Source organism: Oncorhynchus tshawytscha, linkage group LG04 (genome assembly GCF_018296145.1).
Source record: "Oncorhynchus tshawytscha isolate Ot180627B linkage group LG04, Otsh_v2.0, whole genome shotgun sequence".
Taxonomy (NCBI): Eukaryota; Metazoa; Chordata; class Actinopteri; order Salmoniformes; family Salmonidae; genus Oncorhynchus; species Oncorhynchus tshawytscha.
Window position 1 is genome coordinate 9,367,939 of NC_056432.1, and position 27,205 is coordinate 9,395,143.

Sequence of the window (27,205 nt, forward strand, 5' to 3'; positions counted from 1 at the left end):
TATGATCACTTATATCATTCCAAAATATGAATGAAAATAGTACACAGCACACACCTCTCTCTCTCTCTCCCCCTCTCTCTCTCTCTCTCTCTTTCTCTCTCTCTCTCCCTTTTGCTCTCCTTCTCGCTCTCTTTCTTTCTCTGTTCTCTCTCAATCTCTCTCTCTCACTCTCTTTCTCGCTCTTCTCTCTCTCTCTCTCTCGCTGTCTTTCTCTCTCTTTTCTCTCGCTCTCTTTCTCTCTCTTCATTTTTCTCTCTCACGCCCTCTCTCTCTTTTTCAATCTCCCCCTCCCTCCCTCCCTCCCTCCCTCCCTCCCTCCCTCCCTCCCTCCCTCCCTCCCTCCCTCCCTCCCTCCCTCCCTCCCTCCCTCCCTCCCTCCCTCCCTCCCTCCCTCCCTCCCTCCAATGATGGTATCTTGTTCATTCTTTAATTTGCCCAGAGTTAGGACTGTTGAATAGAACATGAGAGTCCGTGGCGGAGGAGGAGAACACACTCTCTGCGTCCCAAATGGCACTGTTTTCCCTATGTAGTGCACTACTTTTGACCACGACCCATAGGGAAAATACATAGGGCTCTGGTCAAAAGTAGTGCACTACACAGGGAATAGGGTGCCATTTGGGATTCAGTAACGGGTTCTCTCCTCATCTTATTTACAGTTCATGGCTCTCAGCAGCCTGTTATTGGCCGGTAGCTAAGACTATCTCCTCTGGTGTTGGCTTACATTGCGCCCCGAGGATAGGGTAGCAGATCCCGCTCCTGCCTAAAGAGTGTCGGTTACGACACAGTTTAGAGTGACCATTGTGTGCATTAAATATCCCCCAGTTGTTTTCCCATATAAGCTAATCATCCTATTTGCAGGTGAATAGGCTTTGTTGACATTACAGTAGCTAAAATACTGCTGTCCAAACAGTGATGGTTAAGGAAAATAAGGGTTAGAGTTAAACTGAGAGTATGATAGAAAATGCTGCTTCAGATGCTAATGTGAAAGTTTCAGTGTATTTAGTTGAACTTAATTAATCTTAAAGGGGAGTAATTTGTATTTAATTGAACTTAATTCATCTTAAAGGGGAGTAATTTGCTTAGGACCTTTTCTTCTTATAGTTTTTACTCCAAAACTACGAACCTTTCGGCTTTCACATACAGTATGTAGACACTGGTATGATGCTGAATATAATGCCTATGAGGTATACAATCATGCTCCTTTAAACTGAATGAAACCTGTTTTCTTCCTCCAGAGGCCCATTCCTGGTGGCCATGGGAAAGTCCTGGCACCCCGAGGAGTTTAACTGCGCCCACTGCCGGACCTCCCTGGCAGACATTGGCTTCGTGGAGGAGCAAGGCTCGGTCTACTGTGAACACTGCTATGAGGACTTCTTCGCACCTTCCTGTAGCCGCTGCCAGATGAAGATCCTTGGGGTAAGTCCTGAGGGGTATCCTACGAAGCAAGCTAGATCTACTCAGGGTTTTCTACCGCTAACCAGCTTCAGTTAGCATCACAGTCTTTCCTGACCGCGTCACCTGACCAGGAAAAACTCAGGTTCTTTATCAAGGGCTGGCAATCATTCTGTGACCCTCTGTTTTGACTGGATTGAAATGCTGACGTGAAAAGGACAGAGCGGCTTTGAGGAAACATGGGAGTGACAATTCACGACTGGGCACTAAGAGGCCTCGTTTTCCCCCGTCGGACGTTCACCCTCTTTCAACCCTTTATTCTTCATACTTTTATTTCTCACCCTTTCTAACCAGCTTACCTCTGTCTTTAACCCATTTTCTCACTCCCTCATTCTTAATCCCTCCGTATTCCTCTCCCTCCTTCATTCCAGCATTAGTCTATCCCCCTATGACCTCCCCAGTTCTCACAGCTGAATGGTGGGAAATCAGTGTGTGTGTTAAGCTCTGTCATGCGCTGCAGAGAAGAAAGGAGAACTGGAGAAAAGCTCTACAATCAGATGTGTAAAAATTAGCACCCAGCGGCTTGGCATTTAGCACCCGGCTGCCTGGCATTTAGCACCTGGCGGCCTGGCATTTAGCACCCATCGGCTTGGAATTTAGCACCCGGTGGCCTGGCCATACCCCTGGCAGCCTGGCTATCAGCACCAGGCAGCCTGGCAATTATCACCTGGCAGTTAGACAATTAGCTCCCAGAAGCCTTGCAATTATCACCTGGCAGCCTGGCAATTAGCACCCGGTAGCCTGGCCATAAGTACCTGGCAGCCTGGCCTTCCTATAGATCAGTAGAAGTGCTGGATAGGGAAAGGTCAATTAGAGGGCAGGGTAGATGGTTGAATATTCACACACACGCATGCAGCTTTGTCACTGACAAGGCTCTGTTATGATGAGCTGGACTTGCTGGATTAGTAATTGTCTGTGGTTTCCTTGCAGGAAGTGATCAATGCCCTGAAACAGACCTGGCACATCCATTGTTTCCTGTGTGCATCGTGCCAGCAGCCCATTAGGAACAACACCTTTCACCTGGAGGATGGAGAGCCCTACTGTGAAAGAGGTGAACACACATATGTCTCAATTATCTGTCATTCCTCCCACTTCCCTTCCGTGTTCAAAATGTGTGTGAAGTAGTGAACAAGTGTACTCTTCAGGAATAAGGAGATATTATTGGGACGCACACAGGCTGACTGATTTTTCAGTTTTACAAGTAGTCTAGAGTTCAGTAGTAGTCTAGAGTTCAGTAGTAGTCTGAGTTTAGTAGTAGTCTAGAGTTCAGTAGTAGTCTAGAGTTCAGGGGTGGTCTAGAGGTCAGGTGTGGTCTAGAGTTCAATAGTAGTCTGAGTTCAGGAGTAGTCTAGAGTTCAGTAGTAGTCTGAGTTCAGTAGTAGTCTGAGTTTAATTCTTAACTCTTCTCTTTTTTTCAGACTATTACTCCCTTTTTGGTACCGGTTGCCATGGTTGCGAGTTCCCCATAGAGGCAGGGGACAAGTTCTTGGAGGCTTTGGGCTTCACCTGGCATGACACCTGTTTTGTGTGTGTGGTACGTTAGACCTTGCAGCGTATGTGTGTTGCTGTGTGGCTCAGTTGGTCGAGCAAGGTGTGAGTTTGATTCTCAGTGGGGCCACCCATACGAAAATGTATGCATGCACTACTGTAAATCGCTTTGGATAAAAAGTGTCTGCTAAATGGCATATAGTTATTTTATGTATTTTCAAACTGAGTGGTTCAAGCCCTGAATGCTGATTGGCTGGCATCCGTGGTATATCAGACCGTATACCACAGGTATGACAAAACATGTATTTGTAGTGCTCTAATTACGTTGGTAACCAGTTTATAATAGCCATAAGGCTACTCGGGAGTTTGTGGTATATGGCCAATATACCACAGCTAAGGGCTGTATCCAGTAACTCCGCATTGCGTTGTGCTTAAGAACAGCTCTTAGCCGTGGTATATTGGCCATAAACCACACCCCTTCTGGCCTTATTGCTTAATTATATGCACATGTATATGTGTCTGTATCTGTAACTGTGTCTATGTCTGTGTTCCAGATCTGCTGCACCACTCTGGAAGGTCAAGCCTTCTTCTCCAAAATGGACAAGCCTTTGTGCAGGAAACATGCACATAGTGTGGTGAAAATCTGAGCAAGGACAGGAGCAGATGGCGAGAGGAGAGCTGGAGGAAGAAGGAGCAGATGGCGAGAGGAGAGCTGGAGGAAGCAGGCTTGGCTAGACGGGGAACTTATATTATGACTGTTGATGATATTTAGATTATCCCCAGAACTAAACACCTCAGTCAGGGAAAGTCCAGAAGATCAGAGGGATCTCCATGGATACATCCCAAACGGTACCCTATTCCCTAGGTAGTGCACTACTCTTGACCAGAGCATGGTTGTATCCATGGAGATCACTCTGATCTTCTGGACTTTATCTAACTGAGGTGTTTAGTTCTGGGGATAAAGTGTTGTTTCCTGATATGTGTCAAGTATTATAGGGAATATGTAGTCATAATAATCATATGTTGGGTGCTTATACTCCTATTTCTATTGTCTCTAAATCTATCCATGTATACCCCCCCCATAGGAGTATTGTGCTATTCTACCATTCTTCTGTATGCTGTCATGAGCAAGATGCCTCTCGCAATGAGACTAGACTAAAACGATACGTTTGTTTTGTTTTGAATGGCCAGAATCAACGATGTGTATATTTGACATGTACATCTCAAAGAATACAGTGTTTTGAAAAGCGGTAGAGGGGATATCGTTAAAGCTAAACCATGCTCATGCCCATGGTGCATTCAACTGTTAGAATTGGTCCCAGTTGAAAAAATAAATACATGGAATTTTCCTCCCCCCCAAAAACATCTGCTTTGAGATGTGGTGGTTTGACTGTTTGATATCATTTCTACCAACGTGATAGAATCTACATTCAACTTATTGTATTACCGTTTCCAAAAGCCAAGTTGTTGTTGTTGGCTACCCATCATACTGTACATGAAGGGATTTGAGAAATAATGATTGTAAAAGAAGTCTATTTTTGAAGGGCTGTTTGTAGCCTGAGTTCCAGTCTGTTTCTGCTATCATGCCAACTCCTTGTAACTCATTGTGATGTCATGTCTCCCTTGACAATATAATTGGCAAGAGCACAAAAACAGGCTAGCTGTTTCATTGCCCTCGGAAAATGCCTACACTGAGAGGATGAGAGAAAACTGAAGAGTGAGGGGACAAATCAAGACATTTTCCTTAGTCTGTTTTTCCCTGAAGTCTCTTGCAGTGGAGGCTGCTGGGGGAGGAGGACGGCTCATAATAATGTCTGGAACGGAGTGAATGGAATGGTATCAAACACATGGAAACCATGGAAACCACGTGTTTGATGTTGTTGATACCTTTCCACCTATTCCTCTCCAGCCATGACCACGAGCCCATCCTCATCCAATTAAGGTACCACCAACCTCCTGTGGCCTCTTGGTATTAATCTAACTTCACTATCACTCCGTCTCAACAGAATTAATAATTGAATCTTGTTGTTGTTGATATGGATGAACGGTGCAGAGGACAAGGAGTAAACCAAGTCACATAAACCAAGTCACATAAACCAAGTCACATAAACCAAGTCATTCTATGGTGATTAAATTTTTTTAATTTTTTTTAATTTAGCTCTTGATTTATTATATATCTTCTATTTCACAGTTATTATTAAAATGTCAGTCCAAAAGGTTATAGTAAGGTCTTGGTCCATACTGTAGTTCTCACATCCTGAAATCCTGTCATTGGTAATGGAGTGTAACAACCCTTCTCTTTTGACCTCAGCGGTCTCAATTAGCATTGGATTGAACTGTATGGCCTGTCATATGGCATATGTCACTGTTACATGAATGACTTAGCACCGCACATCTTCTAACACTGGTTCTCACAGGGTTTAACGTTCACATGCCTGTGTCGTGGATACTGGCAGACACAACCCACTGTAGGCTACCGGAGTCGGCATGTGTTCAAATCCAACCCGCTGCCTTTCTGCCTCGCCATCCGTACTTCATTTCCTGTCTGCTCTTCACTAGTCTATCTCAATCAAATTATTTTTTTAAATGAACTAAGGTAACTAAAAAATAATGTAAATAACATTCTAATTAGGTTATTACCCTTTTTGTGAAAATCACATGAGGAATCCTATTGGTTATCTTAACATATCAATTAAGACCATATATTTTAATTAGATTGATGTGAAAATATTCCTGTAAAAGCATATCTAAAGGTGCAATACGCACCTTTAGATATGCAATTCCTGGTTGCAAAAATTATAATAGTTCACCTATGTGACAAAACAAGGTATCATTGTGTAGAGCATCATTGTACTATCTAAACTGCTGTGAAATATATTTTCCATAACCAAAAATAGTGTATTTTCTGCTGTTTGAAGCTGGTGTACAAAACTGAAAGTAAAAGAAGCAAAAAACAAACCATAAGAATGGTAAGCATAGAAATAATGCACATAGAAAACATCTAACGCTTCTTAGACTTGTTTTCAATGAGAATGACAGATCTATAACTCACATGTCTTTGGTCGGGTTGCCCCAAAAAAATGACATAATGCATCTTTAAAAGCATAGTGTAGTGGAATCATCTTCCTGTTCATTGTTTTAACAAGAGTCATGTAATCACCACCATGGCCCTCAATGGGTTGTATTTATGTCTTCTGAATAAAGAGAACCACATAATTCAATGCATAATGATGTCATCTAAAGGAAAAAATAAACCCCCCCCTGAAATTTGATTCAGTCACTTGTGTTTTTAAATCTGAGATCCACATTTCATGACTGTTCCACTGGCACACATGGATGATATTGGTTACTTCAATGCCAAGGTAGCGTTGACCCCCAGCCGTTCCATATGTATTTGATCTATTTCAGAGCTACCACTCCTCATTCAACTTGTCAACCAATCAGCAAGGAGAATCAGGTGTGCTAGTTAAAGCTACAACAAAATTGTGAAACGTCTGGGGGTCCCCGAGTAGAGGTTTGAGAACCATTAACCATGCTTAATTTAAAAGCTGTTTTCTGAACTGCAATTCTTCAAGACGTCGGTAGTTGGAGCGAAGGAATGGAGCATTTCTTAAGAAGTGTAACGCTTTTTTGAGAGGCAAGGTAGAGAGGTTGTTGACTCAAAAATGCGAACGTGAGACAACTGCAGAACGGAAAGACGGACGGTCGGGTCCTCTAGTGTTGAGAAGAGTATCATTTGTAGTGGATTCCCGAGGTGCTGACTACAAAAGTGTTCTGTCATTCTGAGAGTAAGGTGAGAACAAAAAATGTGGTCTAGAAAGTTGAATTACTTTGTGAGCTGGAGGCTTTTCAATTTCGAACAGTCGAATTGCTGCCTTCATCAGTCTGAAATGTACTGCGATAATCACAGGTAGAACAGCAAAACATGTTTATTTAGTCACGGGAGTTGAGTAGTTGGCATTTTACACAATCAAGAAATGTAGCCTACCCTCCCAGTTTGAGACACTTTGTTGCTATAACACTTTTTGATGGCGTTTCAGATATCCAGTAGCTTACAATGACATCTCCAGAGCTCTATACATAATGCAACTAAAATGAGGCTTTTCACACAGCCTGGTCTCATAGACTAAATGTAATATTGTGAACGTAAATTCGGGTTATCAAATTAGTATGGCATGTTGCTTTTCACACAGCCTGGTCTCATAGACTAAACTTAACATTGTGAATGTAAAATTAGTATGGCATGTTGCAATTTGTATGGTTACAGAAGATTATACACTTATAACTTTGGGATCGGTGTCCTGTCCATGGGACTGTTGCGCTAACGTAGGCTAATGCGATAAGGATGAGGTTGTAAGTAACAACAACATTTCCCAGGACATAGATATATCTAATATTGGCAGAAAGCTTAAATTCTTGTTAATCAAACTGCACTGTCCAATTTACAGTAGCTATTACAGTGAGAATACCATTGCTATTGTTTGAGGAGAATGCACAGTTTTGAACATAACATTATTAATAAACAAATTAGGCACATTTGGGCAGTCTTGATACAACATTTTGAACAGAAATACAGATCAGTCTAAAATGGTACACATGCACTACTGCCATCTAGCGGACAAAATCTAAATTGCACCTAGGCAGGAATAATACATTATGGCCTTTCTCTTGCATTTCAAAGATGTTGGTACAAAAAATACAAAATAACTGTTTTTTTTCTCCTTTGTATTATCCTGTACCTGATCTATTGTGTTACATTCTCCTACATTCCTTTCACATTTACACAAACCTCATAGTGTTTCCTTTCAAATGGTACCAAGAATATGCATATCCCTGCTTCAGGGCCTGAGCTACAGGCAGTTAGATTTGGGTATGTCATTTTAGGAGCAAATTGGGAAAAAAGGGTTGGATCCTTAATTAAAGGAAAATTCCAAACAAAAGCAATTTTTTTGTAGTTGTTTCATTAATCCATTGTTGATAAAGTCCCAAAATGTTTTGCTTGTCAGAAACAATGTTTTCAACATATGATGCAAAAGGCATTATACAGGCGATTTTTCTGTATCTTAAAAGATACATATCTTAAATTTGATAGCTGACATGCAAAACATTTTGGGACTATATCAACAACGGACTAATCGTTTTTTGGGTGAAATTGTCCTTTAAGGCTAACAAAAAGAGGGTGGTTGGTTGGGTGTATAACACGAGCATGTAGCAACCATAACCTTTTAGCAAACCCTAACCCTTTAACCTAACTCCTAACCTTAACCCCTAGCCTAGCCAAAGTTAGCCAGCTAGCTAACATTAGCGTTAGTCACCTAGCCATCTAGCTAACATTAGCGTTAGTCACCTAGCCATCTAGCTAACATTAACCAAACAAATTGGATTTCGTAACATATCATATGTTGTGCAAGTTCGTAACATATTGTACATTTTGCAGATTCACAACATGTCAAACGTTTTGCAAATTCGTAGCATATTAGAAGGAATTGATGATGTACATCCAGAAATGAATATATACCGTAAGAAACGTAACATATACTCAATTGTGTTGTTGGCTTTACATACAGAATAATACAAAATGGTCTGAGACCAGGTTGCAGCACATCTCAGCTAGCACATTTGGTTCCTTGGAAGTTGTTGGAACATATGTGTTTGACAAGTAAAACATTATGTTTTTCAAACATTCTGAGAACAGAAGTTAACATTTTGCCTGTTCTGGGAATGTTTAGGGATGTTGCAGGGAGGATCTGAGAACGTTTTACTCTGGTTCCTTGAAAGTTTTAATGGGAGGTTTTATTAATGCTCTGAGAGAGGAAATTATTCGGTTATTGGAAGTTAATGAAATGACACTCTGAGAACATTCTCTAAATCTTGTGGAAGTTTTATGGTTATTGAAAGTGTTTTTTTTCTTCTATTCAATCTGTTGCACTGAAGTGTAACAGGTTCTGTGATAGAAATTAAATGGTAATTTACTTGCATTTTAGTCTAACAGACCCCATTTCAAAGGAAACAAGCACTCATTAAGATCAGGTGTGGCCAATTAGTGGGCACGGTTAACACACCTGAACACACTTAACAAAATGTTTGTTTTATACTGAGAAAGGAAAGTATATGTTTTTAAATAACGTTATTAGAGCGTTTTCTGAACGTTACTAACACCGTTCAGAAGCATAACAACGCATGCCTTCAGGCCACATCAATGCGCACGCATAATCTTTGCGATGTTGTCAGCCAACCTGTCTATAGTGTCTGAAATCTATAGTAATCTGAAAGTTACTAAAGTTTTCTTCATGTTCTGAGACTGGAATTAACAGCTTGTTTATATAATTACATATCTTTTTTAGAACATTCCTAAAATATTGCCAAGAACTGATATAAAAATAACCCTACCCGGGAGCCGATGACGTGGATGTCGGCTACGGCAGCCCCCCGCACCTCTCTGATTCAGAGGGGTTGGGTTGAATGTGGAAGACACATCTCAGTTGAAATCATTCTGACTAGGTATCCCCCTTTCCTACATTCTTAGAACATTGCTTAAGTCACACCATTTTTGAAAACGGTCCCAGAATATAGTAAAAATATAGCATTAAATACAACCACATGAGAACTTGTGTGGAATGTTCTGAGGAAGTACTGACATTCCCACAGAAGAACATTGTTTCTTAAAGTTCTCTGAACAATTTGAGAACATGACTTTAAATATAATCATGAGGAAACCTGTAGGAAACATAATGAGGAAGTACTGAAATTCCCACAAACCTTTTTCATTGATGTTTTTGGAACTATTTGACAACATTGCCAATGTCAAACCATTTGGAGAACGTTCCTAGAACACTACCAAAAATGTAATTAAATGTAACGATGCATGAACTTTTAGGAAACATCCTGTTAAAATTATTGAAATGCCAAGAAATTATATATTTTTTGGTTGTAAAATTCCTTCAATGTGTTGAGAATGTTCCAAATCCAACCTACTATCCTGCAACATTCTGGGAAGGTTCAAGGTCATATTCAAATTAACCATAGGACAACGATGCTCAAGGAAAGTGTCAACCTGGATGCTATAAGGCTGCATCTCAAATGGCACAATTTTCCCTATTTATAGCACTACATTAAACCAGGGCCCCTAGGGTCGTTTTGACCAGGGCCCTCTAGGGTCGTTTTGACCAGGGCCCTCTAGGGTCGTTTTGACCAGGGCCCTCTAGGGTCGTTTTGACCAGGGCCCTCTAGGGTCGTTTTGACCAGGGCCCTCTAGGGTCGTTTTGACCAGGGCCCTCTAGGGTCGTATATGAGCTCTATTTTTGCCTGGTGTTAAGGTGACGCTAGTGTCAAAATTATGTTAGTTTGCAATTTCGTCATTTAAACTGGGGCACTGGCATTTTCCACCATTTTCCACAACGCCAGGTTCGGCAATTGACCCGTCTTATCTCAGCTCAGATGGGTGGGGTGAAAATATTTGGGGTATGTCCTTAACATGATCCAAAGTGCTAATTTCAGGCAGTGCTGATTGTGATATTTAAGACCAACCAAAAGCTGGTTTTAGCGGTAACACAGTTCGTTATGACATTAACTTTGACTGCAGAAATGCAGTCTATCCAGCCGTGACGCATTGTGCCCATATGGACATGGAACAAGAGTAGCCTAATGTGCTTTTGGTGCCTGTGTGCTTTGTATTTAGAAACATAAAAAATGCTTTTTCCCCATTTAGTTTTATTTGACTAAAAACCAAGCATAGTCTACCCCTCCTCTCAATGAAACCTTTTTCTTTGTCTGTCCAATGTAATTGCAAGTAGTCAAGACTGTTGAAAAAAAAAAGGTTTGGCTCCCGAGACTGCATGTAAAAAAAATCTTAATCACCAAAATTGTACTAAAATATCAAATTAAAACAGTGAGATGACATTCCTTTTTTTATCTCTGCATTGTAGGCAGACCCACATTATTTTAGCCATGCTGGTCCTGTTCTGGATGTGCATAACCCCCCTCCATCATGTAGGTTACGTGTCCATGCCCATCATGAAACCTGTATAAAGGGTTTTATATGTTCAAAACCCAAGCCCTCCCTCAGGTCTACTGTAACCAATTCTGGTTCAACAGCAATGAATGTCTTTGTTTTTATTTGGGCAGTTTTATGATATCATTACATTTATGCGGATCCTGAGTTCTGCCTTACAACCAGTGTAACCGAGTGGATCACATGCAGCGACCAAAAAAAAAACGACTCAGAAAAAGAGGGAAACGAACATCGTGCACCACTCCCCAGCATTCTTCTTGCCAATGTCCAGTCTCTTGACAACAAGGTTGATGAAATCCGAGCAAGGGTAGCATTCCAGAGGGACATCAGAGACTGTAACGTTCTCTGCTTCACGGAAACATGGCTAACTGGAGAGACGCAATCCGAAGCGGTGCAGCCAGCGGGTTTCTCCACGCATCGCGCCGACAGAAACAAACATCTTTCTGGTAAGAAGACGGGCGGGGGCGTATGCCTTATGGCCAACGTGACATGGTGTGATGAAGGAAACATACAGGAACTCAAATCCTTCTGTTCACCTGATTTAGAATTCCTCACAATCAAATGTAGACCGCATTATCTACCAAGAGAATTCTCTTCGATTATAATCACAGCCGTATATATCCCCCCAAGCAGACACATCGATGGCTCTGAACGAACTTTATTTAACTCTCTGCAAACTGGAAACGATTTATCCGGAGGCTGCATTCATTGTAGCTGGGGATTTTAACAAGGCTAATCTGAAAACAAGACTCCCTAAATTTTATCAGCATATTGATTGCGCAACCAGGGGTGGAAAGACCCTGGATCATTGTTACTCTAACTTCCGCGACGCATATAAGGCCCTGCCCCGCCCCCTTTCGGAAAAGCTGACCACGACTCCATTTTGTTGATCCCTGCCTACAGACAGAAACTAAAACAAGAAGCTCCCACGCTGAGGTCTGTCCAACGCTGGTCCGACCAAGCTGACTCCACACTCCAAGACTGCTTCCATCACGTGACTGGGAGATGTTTCGTATTGCGTCAGACAACAACATTGACGAATACGCTGATACGGTGTGCGAGTTCATTAGAACGTGCGTTGAAGATGTCGTTCCCATAGCAACGATTAAAACATTCCCTAACCAGAAACCGTGGATTGATGGCAGCATTCGTGTGAAACTGAAGGCACGAACCACTGCTTTTAATCAGGGCAGGTGTCTGGTAACATGACTGAATACAAACAGTGCAGCTATTCCTCCGCAAGGCTATCAAACAAGCTAAGCGCCAGTACAGAGACAAAGTAGAATCTCAATTCAACGGCTCAGACACAAGAGGTATGTGGCAGGGTCTACAGTCAATCACGGACTACAGGAAGAAACCCAGCCCAGTCACGGACCAGGATGTCTTGCTCCCAGGCAGACTAAATAACTTTTTTGCCCGCTTTGAGGACAATACAGTGCCACTGACACGGCCTGCAACGGAATCATGCGGTCTCTCCTTCACTGCAGCCGAAGTGAGTAAGACATTTAAACGTGTTAACCTCGCAAGGCTGCAGGCCCAGACGGCATCCCCAGCCGCGCCCTCAGAGCATGCGCAGACCAGCTGGCCGGTGTGTTTACGGACATATTCAACCAATCCCTATACCAGTCTGCTGTTCCCACATGCTTCAAGAGGGCCACCATTGTTCCTGTTCCCAAGAAAGCTAAGGTAACTGAGCTAAACGACTACCGCCCGTAGCACTCACATCCGTCATCATGAAGTGCTTTGAGAGACTAGTCAAGGACCATATCACCTCCACCCTACCTGACACCCTTGACCCACTCCAATTTGCTTACCGCCCAAATAGGTCCACAGACGATGCAATCTCAACCACACTGCACACTGCCCTAACCCATCTGGACAAGAGGAATACCTATGTGAGAATGCTGTTCATCGACTACAGCTCGGCATTCAACACCATAGTACCCTCCAAGCTCGTCATCAAGCTCGAGACCCTGGGTCTCGACCCCGCCCTGTGCAACTGGGTACTGGACTTCCTGACGGGCCGCCCCCAGGTGGTGAGGGTAGGCAACAACATCTCCTCCCCGCTGATCCTCAACACTGGGGCCCCACAAGGGTGCGTTCTGAGCCCCCTCCTGTACTCCCTGTTCACCCACGACTGCGTGGCCATGCACGCTCCAACTCAATCATCAAGTTTGCGGACGACACAACAGTGGTAGGCTTGATTACCAACAACGACGAGACGGCCTACAGGGAGGAGGTGAGGGCCCTCGGAGTGTGGTGTCAGGAAAATAACCTCACACTCAACGTCAACAAAACTAAGGAGATGATTGTGGACTTCAGGAAACAGCAGAGGGAACACCCCCCATCCACATCGATGGAACAGTAGTGGAGAGGGTAGCAAGTTTTAAGTTCCTCGGCATACACATCACAGACAAACTGAATTGGTCCACTCACACAGACAGCATCGTGAGGAAGGCGCAGCAGCGCCTCTTCAACCTCAGGAGGCTGAAGAAATTCGGCTTGTCACCAAAAGCACTCACAAACTTCTACAGATGCACAATCGAGAGCATCCTGGCGGGCTGTATCACCGCCTGGTATGGCAACTGCACCGCCCTCAACCGTAAGGCTCTCCAGAGGGTAGTGAGGTCTGCACAACGCATCACCGGGGCAAACTCATCAAGGACATCAACCACCCGAGCCACTGCCTGTTCACCCCGCTGTCATCCAGAAGGCGAGGTCAGTACAGGTGCATCAAAGCTGGGACCGAGAGACTGAAAAACAGCTTCTATCTCAAGGCCATCAGACTGTTAAACAGCCACCACTAACATTGAGTGGCTACTGCCAACACACTGTCAATGACACTGACTCTACTCCAGCCACTTTAATCATGGGAATTGATGGGAAATGATGTAAATATATCACTAGCCACTTTAAACAATGCTACCTTATATAATGTTACTTACCCTACATTGTTCATCTCATATGCATACGTTGATACTGTACTCTATATCATCGACTGCATCCTTATGTAATACATGTATCACTAGCCACTTTAACTATGCCACTTGGTTTACATACTTATCTCATATGTATATACTGTACTCGATATCATCTACTGTATCTTGCCTATGCTGCTCTGTACCATCACTCATTCATATATCCTTATGTACATATTCTTTATCCCCTTACACTGTGTATAAGACAGTAGTTTTTTTTTGTTTTTTTTTTTTGGAATTGTTAGTTAGATTACTTGCTCGTTATTACTGCATTGTCGGAACTAGAAGCACAAGCATTTCGCTACACTCGCATTAACATCTGCTAACCATGTGTATGTGACAAATAAAATTTGATTTGATTTGGTGTGACAGCCTATTGAAAACAAGGTATTTATTTTGATTATAATTATTTGTTCTGTTTTCATCCATAAATAATGTAATCTTACATCATGCAATTTACAGTAGGCCCTAGCCCCTATACCAGTGTGAATGCTATTGAATACATACAAGAACATAGAACAATGTGGACTGCAAATGAGTTCAAGTTAACCTACTTAGCAAAGATAGGTCTACATTTTGTTATTTCATTCCTGTAAGCCATTTAACTAACTATAACGGACTGACATTGGAATTGGAGTTGATGCCAAGGCATTACATAAAATACCGTAAATACAGAACTTGAAGCAATTGCATATTTTGCCATGAAGCACGTTCTGATTGGCCAGTGAGAGGCCAAGCCTCGACACACCACACATTCTGATTGGCCAGTGAGAGGTCTGTCACACCCCTGAACCTATAGGACAACCGCCTGTTCTTAGATTGACCATCGTTAGGTTTGGTCAAACAGAGCCCTGTAAGACATATGGTGGCCTGATTTGGGACTTTGCCATAATAGCCTCTATCATTGCACTACTATGTTTAGGAACCGTGGGGTCGGGGAGATGTGGATAGACACAACAGCAGTGCTTGGCTCTCTTTGTGTAACACATTGACTATGCAGTTAGTTTAGCGAGATAAAAAACAGGGTGAGCTATACACACTGTTATATACACAACTGCTGATGAGGAATGAGATCCCGTTCCCTGATTGCCTCGTATAGCATCTCCATGTAACAAATAGTGCGTAAAAAGACTCTCATTAACTTGAATCAAGATGGGACTAAAGCCTCTCATTGCCATCATGATGAATACAGTGGCAGCAAGTCTATCATACGTAGCCTTGCAACAGCCTTGGCTTGGAGCTGATGTCCTGTCTGTGTAGTGTGAGACAGCTTGATGTACCAGTACACCTCCTGGACAGGGCTCTAGTTTATCTCCTGTCTGTGTAGTGTGAGGCAGCTTGATGTACCAGTACACCCCCTGGACAGGGCTCTAGTCTATCTCCTGTTTCTGTAGTGAGACAGACAGCTTGATGTACCAGTACAGACTAGAGCCCTGTCCAGGGGGTGTACTGGTACATCAAGCTGCCTCACACTACACAGACAGGAGATATACTAGAGCCCTGTCCAGGGGGTGTACTGGTACATCAAGCTGCCTCACACTACACAGACAGGAGATAGACTAGAGCCCTGTCCAGGAGGTGTACTGGTACATCAAGCTGCCTTACACTACAGAAACAGGAGATAGACTAGAGCCCTGTCCAGGGAGTGTACTGGTACATCAAGCTGCCTCACACTACACAGACAGGAGATAGACTAGAGCCCTGTCCAGGGGGTATCTCCTGTCTGTGTAGTGTGAGGCAGCTTGATGTACCAGTACACCCCTGGACAGGGCTCTAGTCTATCTCCTGTTTCTGTAGTGAGACAGACAGCTTGATGTACCAGTACACCCCTGGACAGGGCTCTAGTCTATCTCCTGTCTGTGTAGTGTGAGGCAGCTTGATGTACCAGTACACCCCCTGGACAGGGCTCTAGTATATCTCCTGTCTGTGTAGTGTGAGGCAGCTTGATGTACCTGTACACCCCCTGGACAGGGCTCTAGTCTATCTCCTGTCTGTGTAGTGAGACAGACAGCTTGATGTACCAGTACACCTCCTGGACAGGGCTCTAGTCTATCTCCTGTCTGTGTAGTGTGAGGCAGCTTGATGTACCTGTACCCTCCCTGGACAGGGCTCTAGTCTGTCTGTGTAGTGTGAGGCAGCTTGATGTACCAGTACACCCCCTGGACAGGGCTCTAGTATATCTCCTGTCTGTGTAGTGTGAGGCAGCTTGATGTACCAGTACACCCCCTGGACAGGGCTCTAGTCTATCTCCTGTTTCTGTAGTGAGACAGACAGCTTGATGTACCAGTACACCCCCTGGACAGGGCTCTAGTCTATCTCCTGTCTGTGTAGTGTGAGGCAGCTTGATGTACCTGTACACTCCTGGACAGGGCTCTAGTCTATCTCCTGTCTGTGTAGTGAGACAGACAGCTTGATGTACCAGTACACTCCCTGGACAGGGCTCTAGTCTATCTCCTGTCTGTGTAGTGTGAGGCAGCTTGATGTACCTGTACACTCCCTGGACAGGGCTCTAGTCTATCTCCTGTCTGTGTAGTGTGAGGCAGCTTGATGTACCAGTACACCCCCTGGACAGGGCTCTAGTATATCTCCTGTTTCTGTAGTGTAAGGCAGCTTGATGTACCAGTACACCCCCTGGACAGGGCTCTAGTCTATCTCCTGTCTGTGTAGTGAGACAGACAGCTTGATGTACCTGTACACTCCCTGGACAGGGCTCTAGTCTGTCTGTGTAGTGTGAGGCAGCTTGATGTACCTGTACACTCCCTGGACAGGGCTCTAGTCTATCGTACAGCACTGGATATTCCATGCCTCTATGAGTCAAGGCTGGAAGTAATAGTGCCTAATACACAGAAGAAAGGAGAGAAAATAACTCAAAACCAAATAAAGCCCCTTACTGTATAGTCGCCCCCCTCCCCTCTCTCTGAGTCTATAACCAGGCCCAGCTGTCTGTCAGTGTGGATTATGACAAGCGTATGTCTGAGGAGTGTTTGACCATATGGCAATATGTGTCCAATTCTTACCTCTTCTCTCTGCGTGAGCTCTATCGCCTTGGGACCAAGCAGGAAAACAGTCAGCAAATATGAACAAGGGAAGTATATGAGCAGATGTGTGTGTGTGTGTGTCAGAAATGAGACACTGTGGCATTGTGAGGGTAGTTGTCTACTATTTTAGCTAAGGCGTCTTAGATGAAAGCCAGCTTAATTGGGGAAAAACATTACGGATCCACAAATCAGTTCACTGTTTCAATTGACTGTGTCATTTGGTTTAAGACATGGGAATTGTCCAAAACCCTAAACAGTTCCATGCTGTGCCTGTGGTGTGTCATTATGGATCCCCTGACATCATCTGATGTCTCAGGAGGCTTTTGTGTGAGTGCTGAATTCAGTTCACATTTTGGTACGGAAGGAAAGCCAGAAGCCAAGAATAGCAGGTTTATTGAAGGAAATCTGAACTACTATCCTTCTGTTTAAATGACAAAGCAGCAGGCAGGAACACACACCCATCTAGGCTGTCCGTGTGATTTGTACCTGTTTGACTATGGTGTGACTTCAAAAGAGCTCTGTTGCCACAGGGCGAGGTGTAAACGAATGGCCTTTTGACTGTAATTAACTGAGTTCCTGGATTCTACCAGACAATCAAATAACTGTTCATCAACCTGAGAATCAGATAAGGGACACGATCAAGTTCTTAAGTTCATGTCCTACTTTGTCATTTTGAAAGAAGAACACTTTTTAAAAATATTCCTTTCAAGACTACACAATAATTATAACGTTACTGTAACAAAATCTAACTTTCCACTCATGTGGCTCATGGTTTTTCTCCATAGAGTTTTGAGTTGTATTAGTCCAGGATACACATGGTAGACACACTGTCCAACTAAGTGCTTCTTTACAGGTTCCTTCTCGACAACGCATCAACAATAAGACATAATAAAAGAGAAGAATACAAACATGAAGTCAAATGGCTCATTAGAATATAATGAACATTTCAGCACAAGTATAATACAAGAAGACATATATATATTTTTAGAGAGAAAGGATCTTTTAAAGATCTACCCGAACGAGCCATGTAAACATCTTTCAGCACATTCGGGGTCATCAATAGTTCTAAGAATCTTTGATGGGGGGGTGGGGCCACAAAATTTGAATTCATCATGGGGGGCAGATTTGGCAATTTAAAAATCTATTTCATGCATTTCTACTCATTTGCCATGGGGTAGAGAGAAAGATGTGCGGTTTTAAAGCCAATAACCTGCAATTCTACTCATTTGCCATGGGGTAGAGAGAAAGATGTGCGGTTTTAAAGCCAATAACCTGCAATTCTACTCATTTGCCATGGGGTAGAGAGAAAGATGTGCGGTTTTAAAGCCAATAACCTGCAATTCTACTCATTTGCCATGGGGTAGAGAGAAAGATGTGCGGTTTTAAAGCCAATAACCTGCAATTCTACTCATTTGCCATGGGGTAGAGAGAAAGATGTGCGGTTTTAAAGCCAATAACCTGCAATTCTACTCATTTGCCATGGGGTAGAGAGAAAGATGTGTGGTTTTAAAGCCAATTTCATGCATTTCTACTCATTTGCAATGGGGTAGAGAGAAAGATGTGCGGTTTTAAAGCCAATAACCTGCAATTCTACTCATTTGCCATGGGGTAGAGAGAAAGATGTGTGGTTTTAAAGCCAATTTCATGCATTTCTACTCATTTGCAATGGGGTAGAGAGAAAGATGTGCGGTTTTAAAGCCAATAACCTGCAATTCTACTCATTTGCCATGGGGTAGAGAGAAAGATGTGTGGTTTTAAAGCCAATTTCATGCATTTCTACTCATTTGCAATGGGGTAGAGAGAAAGATGTGCGGTTTTAAAGCCAATAACCTGCATTTCTACTCATTTGCCATGGGGTAGAGAGAAAGATGTGCGGTTTTAAAGCCAATAACCTGCAATTCTACTCATTTACCATGGGGCAGAGAGAAAGATGTGCGGTTTTAAAGCCAATAACCTGCAATTAAACTAATCTGGATAGAGGTGTTTGGAGTTTTTAATATATCTGACTGAGAGTGACTAACAAAATCAATGGGTGCCCCCCGGTCTGTAATTCAACCATGATTACTATACGTTAAGATAGCTGGCCACTAGATTAATTTACAATCTTAATGTTAGCTGACATGAGTGACTGACATAACAACTGACATAAAGAGAGAAACTGCTGATGCACAACCACATGTCAAACATTGTGTATTCTAACTCTAAATTGAGACCACTACTCTGTTTCAAAAATGTTGTGTCCGCAGGCCTAGTAAAGGGCCACCAGTTGCCCATCCCAGGTGTAACACCTGCTGAGTATTTGGCTGTGTGCATCTCAAATGGCACCCTATTTCCTATATAGTGCACTACTTTTAACGAGAGCCTTATGGGCCCGGTCAAAGCTAGTGCACTATGTAGGGAAAAGGGTGCTATTTTGGACACAACCTGGGTCCAGGTCTGAGTTATGGGTAACTGCTTACATGGAGTGTGTCAAAGTGGGCATGTCAACAGAAGTGGGAGGATCAACAAAAGAGGGTGTATGGGAAGCGAATCAGCTAACTGGGCAGATTTGTTGTCACTTGACCGTTTTGCATGGCTGATTGGGCTACAGGATGAGTCAATTCTTGACAACTGTAGCATTTTTGCTAAGCCTAACTCTACCCCGCTATGTTAGTTCTCTTAACCTGCTATGTAAACATTAAGCTGACCCGCGGTGCACCTGGTTATAGCCGGTGTAACCAGTAATGGAGAGCTTATGTTTCACCCATCTCTGTTGGCCCACCCTCTGACGTTTCACCCATCTCTGTTGGCCCACCCTCTGACGTTTCACCCATCTCTGTTGGCCCACCCTCTGACGTTTCACCCATCTCTGTTGGTCCACCCGCTGATGTTACACCCATCTCTGTTGGTCCACCCGCTGATGTTTCACCCATCTCTGTTGGTCCACCCGCTGATGTTTCACCCATCTCTGTTGGTCCACCCACTGATGTTACACCCATCTGTTGATCCACCCGCTGATGTTACACCCATCTCTGTTGGTCCACTCGCTGATGTTACACCCATCGCTGTTTATCCACCCTCTTCTTTTTGCCACGCCCACTTTCAGACACTTTCTGCGTTCACGTGCTAGTCGGAACTAGGAAACTAACTGCTAACTGATTGTAGTTATACACCTTCCGCGTTGAATGAATCAGCATGTCGGACATTTCAGAGTTTCCTAGTTCTGACTAGCATGTGAACGTGGCAACTCCAAGTATGCAGTTACCCATACTTGGACCCTGCATCCAAACTTCCTTCTCTGTAACGACAGGAAGTAAGCCCAGCCAATAGGGGAAGAAATTCTGAGCTCTCTTTAATGTGTAAACTTTGGGGTGGTTCAGCAGTGCACAATGTTGTGGAACTTTCTGATTTTATAAATCTGTTATGTAAAAGAAACATGCCTCCCTAACATGTAGAGTAAGGAATCATGTCGGCGTCCTACTGAACGTGGCCCTGCAAGGCTAGCACGTTCGGCGACGCGGTTGATGCAGGAGTCTTGCAAGCTACATGTCTCTGGCTGGCTTGCAGTAGAGAGTAGAAGAACTTGTCTGTTCTGCAGACTGCAGGCTGGCTGTTTGATGTCTGAAGCTTGATATTCCCGACAACAAAGATGGCTTTTAAAGCCAATAATTATCTGGATCTACACATGGTAAATATTCTAGATCTAATTTCCACAGGCGGCTAATCAAAGATAACCCGATTTAGCATACATTATCCGGGATATGGAGAAGCTGAGGGGAAAAAAGAGACTGACTGTCACATCGTGTGTGTGATCCACAGGTGGCTTTCATTTTGTCGCACTTAGTTTTTTCTTTGGCACTGTAACGAGGATGAGTTGGACTCTTGACACCTCTTGATTTTCCCCCCCCCCCTCTAGCGCTTTATCTCTGTACACACACTGGGTAGAACTCCTCAGGGGAGACGACAACAGAATTCCAAGTTGATGGAGAATTAAACTGAAGTAGAACAATACAACACACTGCCTTTGTGTCTATACTACACTGCTCAAAACATAAAGGGAACACTTAAACAACACAATGTAACTCCAAGTCAATCACACTTCTGTCAAATCAAACTGTCCACTTAGGAAGCAACACTGATTGACAATAAATTTCACATGCTGTTGTGCAAATGGAATAGACAACAGGTGGAAATGATAGGCAATTAGCAAAGACACCCCCAATAAAGGAGTGGTTCTGCAGGTGGGGACCACAGACCACTTCTCAGTTCCTATGCTTCCTGGCTGATGTTTTGGTCACTTTTGAATGCTGTCGGTGCTTTCACTCTAGTGGTAGCATGAGATGGAGTCTACAACTCACACAAGTGGCTCAGGTTGTGCAGCTCATCCAGGATGGCACATCAATGCGAGCTGTGGCAAGAAGGTTTGCTGTGTCTGTCAGCGTAGTGTCCAGAGCATGGAGGCGCTACCAGGAGACAGGCCAGTACATCAGGAGACCTGGAGGAGGCCGTAGGAGGGCAACAACCCAGCAGCAGGACCGCTACCTCCGCCTTTGTGCAAGGAGGAGCACTGCCAGAGCCCTGCAAAATGACCTCCAGCAGGCCACAAATGTGCATGTGTCTGCTCAAACGGTCAGAAACAGACTCCATGAGGGTGGTATGAGGGCCAGATGTCCACAGGTGGGAGTTGTGCTTACAGCCCAACACCATGCAGGACGTTTGGCATTTGCCAGGGAACACCAAGATTGTCAAATTCGCCACTGGCGCCCTGTGCTCTTCACAGATGAAAGCAGGTTCACACTGAGCACATGTGACAGTCTGGAGACGCCGTGGAAAACGTTCTGCTGCCTGCAACATCCTCCAGCATGACCGGTTTGGCGGTGGGTCAGTCATGGTGTGGGGTGGCATATCTTTGGGGGGCCGCACAGCCCTCCATGTGCTCGCCAGAGGTAGCCTGACTTAGGTACCGAGATGAGATCCTCAGACCCCTTGTGAGACCACATGCTGGTGCGGTTGGCCCTGGGTTCCTCCTAATGCATGTGTCAGCAGTTCCTGCAAGAGGAAGGCATTGATGCTATGGACTGGCCCGCCCATTCCCCAGACCTGAATCCAATTGAGCACATCTGGGACATCATGTCTCGCTCCATCCACCAACGCCACGTTGCACCACAGACTGTTCAGGAGTTGGCGCATGCTTTAGTCCAGGTCTGGGAGGAGATCCCTCAGGAGACCATCCGCCACCTCATCAGGAGCATGCCCAGGCGTTGTAGGGCGGTCATACAGGCACGTGGAGGCCACACACACTACTGAGCCTCATTTCGACTTGTTTTAAGGACATTACACCAAAGTTGGATCAGCCTGTAGTGTGGTTTTCCACTTTAATTTTGAGTGTGACTCCAAATCCAGACCTCCATGGGTTGATAAATTTGATTTCCATTGATCATTTTTGTGTGATTTTGTTGTCAGCACATTCAACTATGTAAAGAAAAAAGTATTTAATAAGAATATTTCATTCATTCAGATCTAGGATGTGTTATTTTAGCGTTCCCTTTATTTTTTTGAGCAGTGTATACAACGTACAGTACCAGTCAAAGGTTTGGACACACCTACTCTTTCAAGGGTTTTTCTTTGTTTCTACTATTTTCTACATTGTAAAATAATAGAAGACATTTAACGTTCTGAAATCATGTAGTAACCAAAAAAGTGTGTATATAATATATACAGTTGAAGTCGGAAGTTTACATACCTTAGCCAAATACATTTAAATAAAGTTTTTCACAATTCCTGACATTTAATCCTAGTAAAAATTCCCCGTCTTAGGTCAGTTAGGATCACACTTTCATTTTAAGAATGTGAAATGTCAGAATAATAGTGGAGTGATTTATTTCAGCTTTTATTTCTTTCATCACATTCCCAGTGGGTCAGGAGTTTACCTGCACTCAATTAGTATTTGGTAGCATTGCCTTTAAATTGTTTAACTTGGGTCAAACGTTTTGGGTAGCCTTCCATAAGCTTCCCACAATAAGTTGGGTGAATTTTGGCCCATTCCTCCTGACAGAGCTGGTGTAACTGTGTCAGGTTTGCCGGCCTCCTTGCTCGCACATGCTTTTTCAGTTCTGCCCACACATTTTCTATAGGATTGAGGTCAGGGCTTTGTGATGGCCACTCCAATACCTTGACTTTGTTGTCCTTAAGCCAACTTTGGAAGTATGCTTGGGGTCATTGTCCGTTTGCGACCAAGCTTTAACTTCCTGCCTGATGTCTTGATGTTGCTTCAATACATCCACATAATTTACCTTCCTCATGAAGCCATCTATTTTGTGAAGGGCCACCAGTCCCTCCTGCAGCAAAGCACCCCCACAACATGATGCTGCCACCCCCGTGCTTCACGGCTGGGTTGGTGTTCTTTGGCTTGCAAGCCTCCCCCTTTTTCCTCCAAACATGACAATGGTCATTATGGCCAAACAGTTCTATTTTTGTTTCATCAGACCAGAGGGCATTTCTCCAAAAACGACAATCTTTGTTCCCATGTGCAGTTCCAAACCGTAGTCTGGCTCTTTTTATGGTGGTTTTGGAGCAGTGGCTTCTTCCTTGCCGAGCGGCCTTTCAGGTTGTGTCGATATAGGACTCGTTTTACTGTGGATATAGATACTTTTGTACCTGTTTCCTCCAGCATCTTCTCAAGGTCCTGCTGCTGTTCTGGGATTGATTTGCACTTTTCGCACGACAGTCCGTTCATCTCTAGGAGACGGAACGCGTCTCCTTCCTGGGCGATGTGATGGCTGCATGGTCCCATGGTGTTTATACTTACTTACTATTGTTTGAACAGATGAACGTGGTACTTTCAGGTGTTTGGAAATTGCTCCCAAGGATGAACCAGTTTTTTTTAACCATTTTTTTCTGAGGTCTTGTCTGATTTCTTTTGATTTTTCCCATGATTTCAAGCAAAGAGGCACTGTGTTTGAAGGTACGCCTTGAAATGCATCCACAGGTACACTTCCATTTGACTCAAATTATGTCAATTAGCCTATCAGAAGCTTCTAAAGCCATGACATCATTTTCTGGAATTTTCTAAGCTTTTTAAAGGCACAGTCAACTTATTGTATGTAAACTTCTGACCCACTGGAATTGTGATACAGTGAATTATAAGTGGAATAATCTGTCTGTAAACAATTGTTGGAAAAATGACTTGTGTCATGCACAAAACAGATGTCCTAACCAACTTTCCAAAACTATAGTTTGTTAACAAGAAATTGTGGTTGAAAAATGAGTTTTAATGACTCCAACCTAAGTGTGTGTAAACTTCCCGACTACAACTGCATACATACATACATGCATGCATACATACATGAGATTCTTCAAAGTAGCCACCCTTTGCCTTGATGACAGCTTTGCACACTCTTGGCATTCTCTCAACCAACTTCATGAGGGAGTCACCTGGAATGCATTTCAATTAACAGGTGTGCCTTGTTAAAAGTTCATTTGTGGAATTTCTTTCCTTTTAATGCGTTTGAGCCAGTCAGTTGTTGTGACAAGGTAGGTTGTGGTATACAGAAGATAGCCCTATTTGTTAAAAGACCAAGTATATTATGGCAAGACAACTCAAATAAGCAAAGAGAAACAACAGTCCATTACTTTAAGACATGAAGGTCAGTCAATCAGGAACATTTCAAGAACTTTTAAAGTTTCTTCAAATGCAGTCACAACAACCATCAAGTGCTATGATGAAACTGGCTCTCATGAGGAACTCCACAGGAAAGGAAGACCCAGAGTTACCTCTGCTGCAGAGGATACGTTTATTAGAGTTAACTGGCCCTCATGAGGACCGCCACAGGAAAGGAAGACCCAGAGTTACCTCTGCTGCAGAGGATACGTTCATTAGAGTTAACTGGCCCTCATGAGGACCGCCACAGGAAAGGAAGACCCAGAGTTACCTCTGCTGCAGAGGATACGTTCATTAGAGTTAACTGGCCCTCATGAGGACCGCCACAGGAAAGGAAGACCCAGAGTTACCTCTGCTGCAGAGGATACGTTCATTAGAGTTAACTGGCTCTCATGAGGACCGCCACAGGAAAGGAAGACCCAGAGTTACCTCTGCTGCAGAGGATACGTTCATTAGAGTTCCCAGCCTCACAAATTTCAGCCAAAATAATTACTTCACATAATTCAAGCAACAGACACATCTCAACATCAACTGTTCAGAGGAGACTGTGTGAATCAGTACCTTCATGGTCGAATTGCTGCAAAGAAACCACTACTAAAGGACCCCAATAATAAGAAGAGACTTGCTTGGGCCAAGAAACACGAGCAATGGACATTAGACCGTTGGTACTCTGTCCTTTGGTCTGATGAGTTCTTTGGTTGAGATATTTGGTTCCAACCGCTGTGTCTTTGTGAGATTTCAAGCAAAGAGGCACTGTGTTTGATCTCTGCATGTGTGGTTCTCACCGTGATGCATGGAGGTCTGATGGTGCTTTGTTGTTGACACTGACAGTGATTTATTTAGAATTCAAGGCACACTTAACCAGCATGGCAACCACAGTAGTCTGCAGTGATACCATCCCATCTGGTTTGACTTAGTGGGATTGTCATTTGTTTTTCAACAGGACAATGACCCAATACACCTCCAGGCTGTGTAAGGTCTATTTGAATGAAAAGGAGAGTGATGGAGTGCTGTATCAGAGCCTTGCCTCCACAATCATCTGACCTCAGCCCAAATGAGATCATACCGCAAAGTGACGGAAAAGCAGCCAACAAGTGCTCAGCATATGTGGGAACTCCTTCAAGACTTTTGGAAAAACATTCCAGGTTAAGCTGGTTGAGAGAATATCAAGAGTGTGCAAAGCTGTCATTAAGGCAAAGGGTGGCTACTTTGAAGAATATAAAATATATTTCGATTTTTTTTTTGGTTACTACATGATTCCATATGTGTTATTTCATAGTTTTGATGTCTTCGCTATTATTCTACAATGTAGAAAATAGTAAAAATAAAGAGAAATCCTTCAATAAGTCGGTGTGTCCAAACGTTTGACTGGTGCTGTATATGTATGAAAGGTTACAAAGGAGACTGGCAGCCTGAAGTTTGATCTTGACTTCTTTTCTGCTCCTTGTTTCTTGGGTTATCACAAATCTGCCGAAGATGGTCAAGAGGCTAGTGAAGGAGTAGATGTGCTCACATAATTTTTTTGAACATGAATGGAAATGCTGTTGAGGGATTTACAGTATGGGCAGAAAGATATTGATTCTCGTGTTATAGTCAACATACGCTTACGTGGAAAAATCTTTGATGTTCGATTGGAATGGCTTTGGTTTTGGATAATATTTGACAATGTCCTTTACTGTACTATAAGCCCATGTGAGACTTAGCTATATGAGTATGACATTAGGTCACCACTGGTAAGCCTTGTCTGAGCCAGTTCCAGCACTGGAGTTTCAGGTCTAGCACTGTAACAGTTTAGTCTTCTCTCTGCTCCTGTGAAAAACGTTTTTTCTCTGAGGAATTCTATTTTCATTCAAATATCCCTTCTTTTGCTCCTCAACTGCACATGAATCTTAACTATTTTAGTACTGTGTTAGCAAATAGAGGATGATATTATCTACACCTGATAGCTCCGGTTAGATAGTTATCTAGCAGGAAATTGGGCAATTTGGGCCCAGCTGCTGGAGGTGAGTGATGAGGTGGGACTGACCGAGTGAGGTGGGCCCACAGCGGGTTGAGCCCAGGGGGAGAAGGGAATGCAGGGAGATCCTGCCAGTTCCTCTAGTCTGGTCCCACACACCGATTTAACTGATTCTGTGTGTCTCACCGGTTCAGATGGGACTAACACCAGGGATGACTTTCAACCTACTTACCACACATGATTCAGTCCTGGGCGGAGTGGGCGCCCATCTGTAACTTTTCAGTGTTCCCTCTCTTGTTCACACTAGTTCCAGGTTTCCATCTATTCTCTCTCTGCTCTCACATATGAATATCCTCTTCTCACTCACACACACTGTGATCGGCTATGTAAAGGTCCTCTAGCACGGTCAGCCCACAGGACTAGGTCCTCTAGCACGGTCAGCCCACAGGACTAGGTCCTCTAGCACGGTCAGCCCACAGGACTAGGTCCTCTAGCACGGTCAGCCCACAGGACTAGGTCCTCTAGCACAGTCAGCCCACAGGACTAGGTCCTCTAGCACAGTCAGCCCACAGGACTAGGTCCTCTAGCACGGTCAGCCCACAGGACTAGGTCCTCTAGCACGGTCAGCCCACAGGACTAGGT

The 27,205-nt window shown here is 43.7% G+C and overlaps 2 protein-coding genes across 11 annotated transcripts in view; both read left to right on the forward strand.

Moving 5' to 3' along the window:
* LOC112246636 (PDZ and LIM domain protein 5) overlaps nucleotides 1-6,212 on the forward strand; it is a 137,795-nt gene extending 131,583 nt beyond the window's left edge. For all 10 annotated transcript variants that reach the window (XM_042320288.1, XM_042320287.1, XM_042320291.1 and 7 more), the window contains 4 exons: nucleotides 1,236-1,416; nucleotides 2,383-2,503; nucleotides 2,871-2,986; nucleotides 3,495-6,212. In XM_042320288.1, coding sequence (XP_042176222.1) covers nucleotides 1,236-1,416; nucleotides 2,383-2,503; nucleotides 2,871-2,986; nucleotides 3,495-3,587 — 511 coding nt within the window. In that variant the 3' untranslated portion in view covers nucleotides 3,588-6,212. The remainder of the gene's footprint in view (nucleotides 1-1,235; nucleotides 1,417-2,382; nucleotides 2,504-2,870; nucleotides 2,987-3,494) is intronic.
* Nucleotides 6,213-6,365: 153 nt separating this feature from the next.
* LOC112249456 (bone morphogenetic protein receptor type-1B) overlaps nucleotides 6,366-27,205 on the forward strand; it is a 176,247-nt gene continuing 155,407 nt past the window's right edge. Inside the window, exon 1 of the mRNA XM_042320298.1 lies at nucleotides 6,366-6,733. The gene's annotated coding sequence lies outside the window, so the exon portion shown is untranslated. The remainder of the gene's footprint in view (nucleotides 6,734-27,205) is intronic.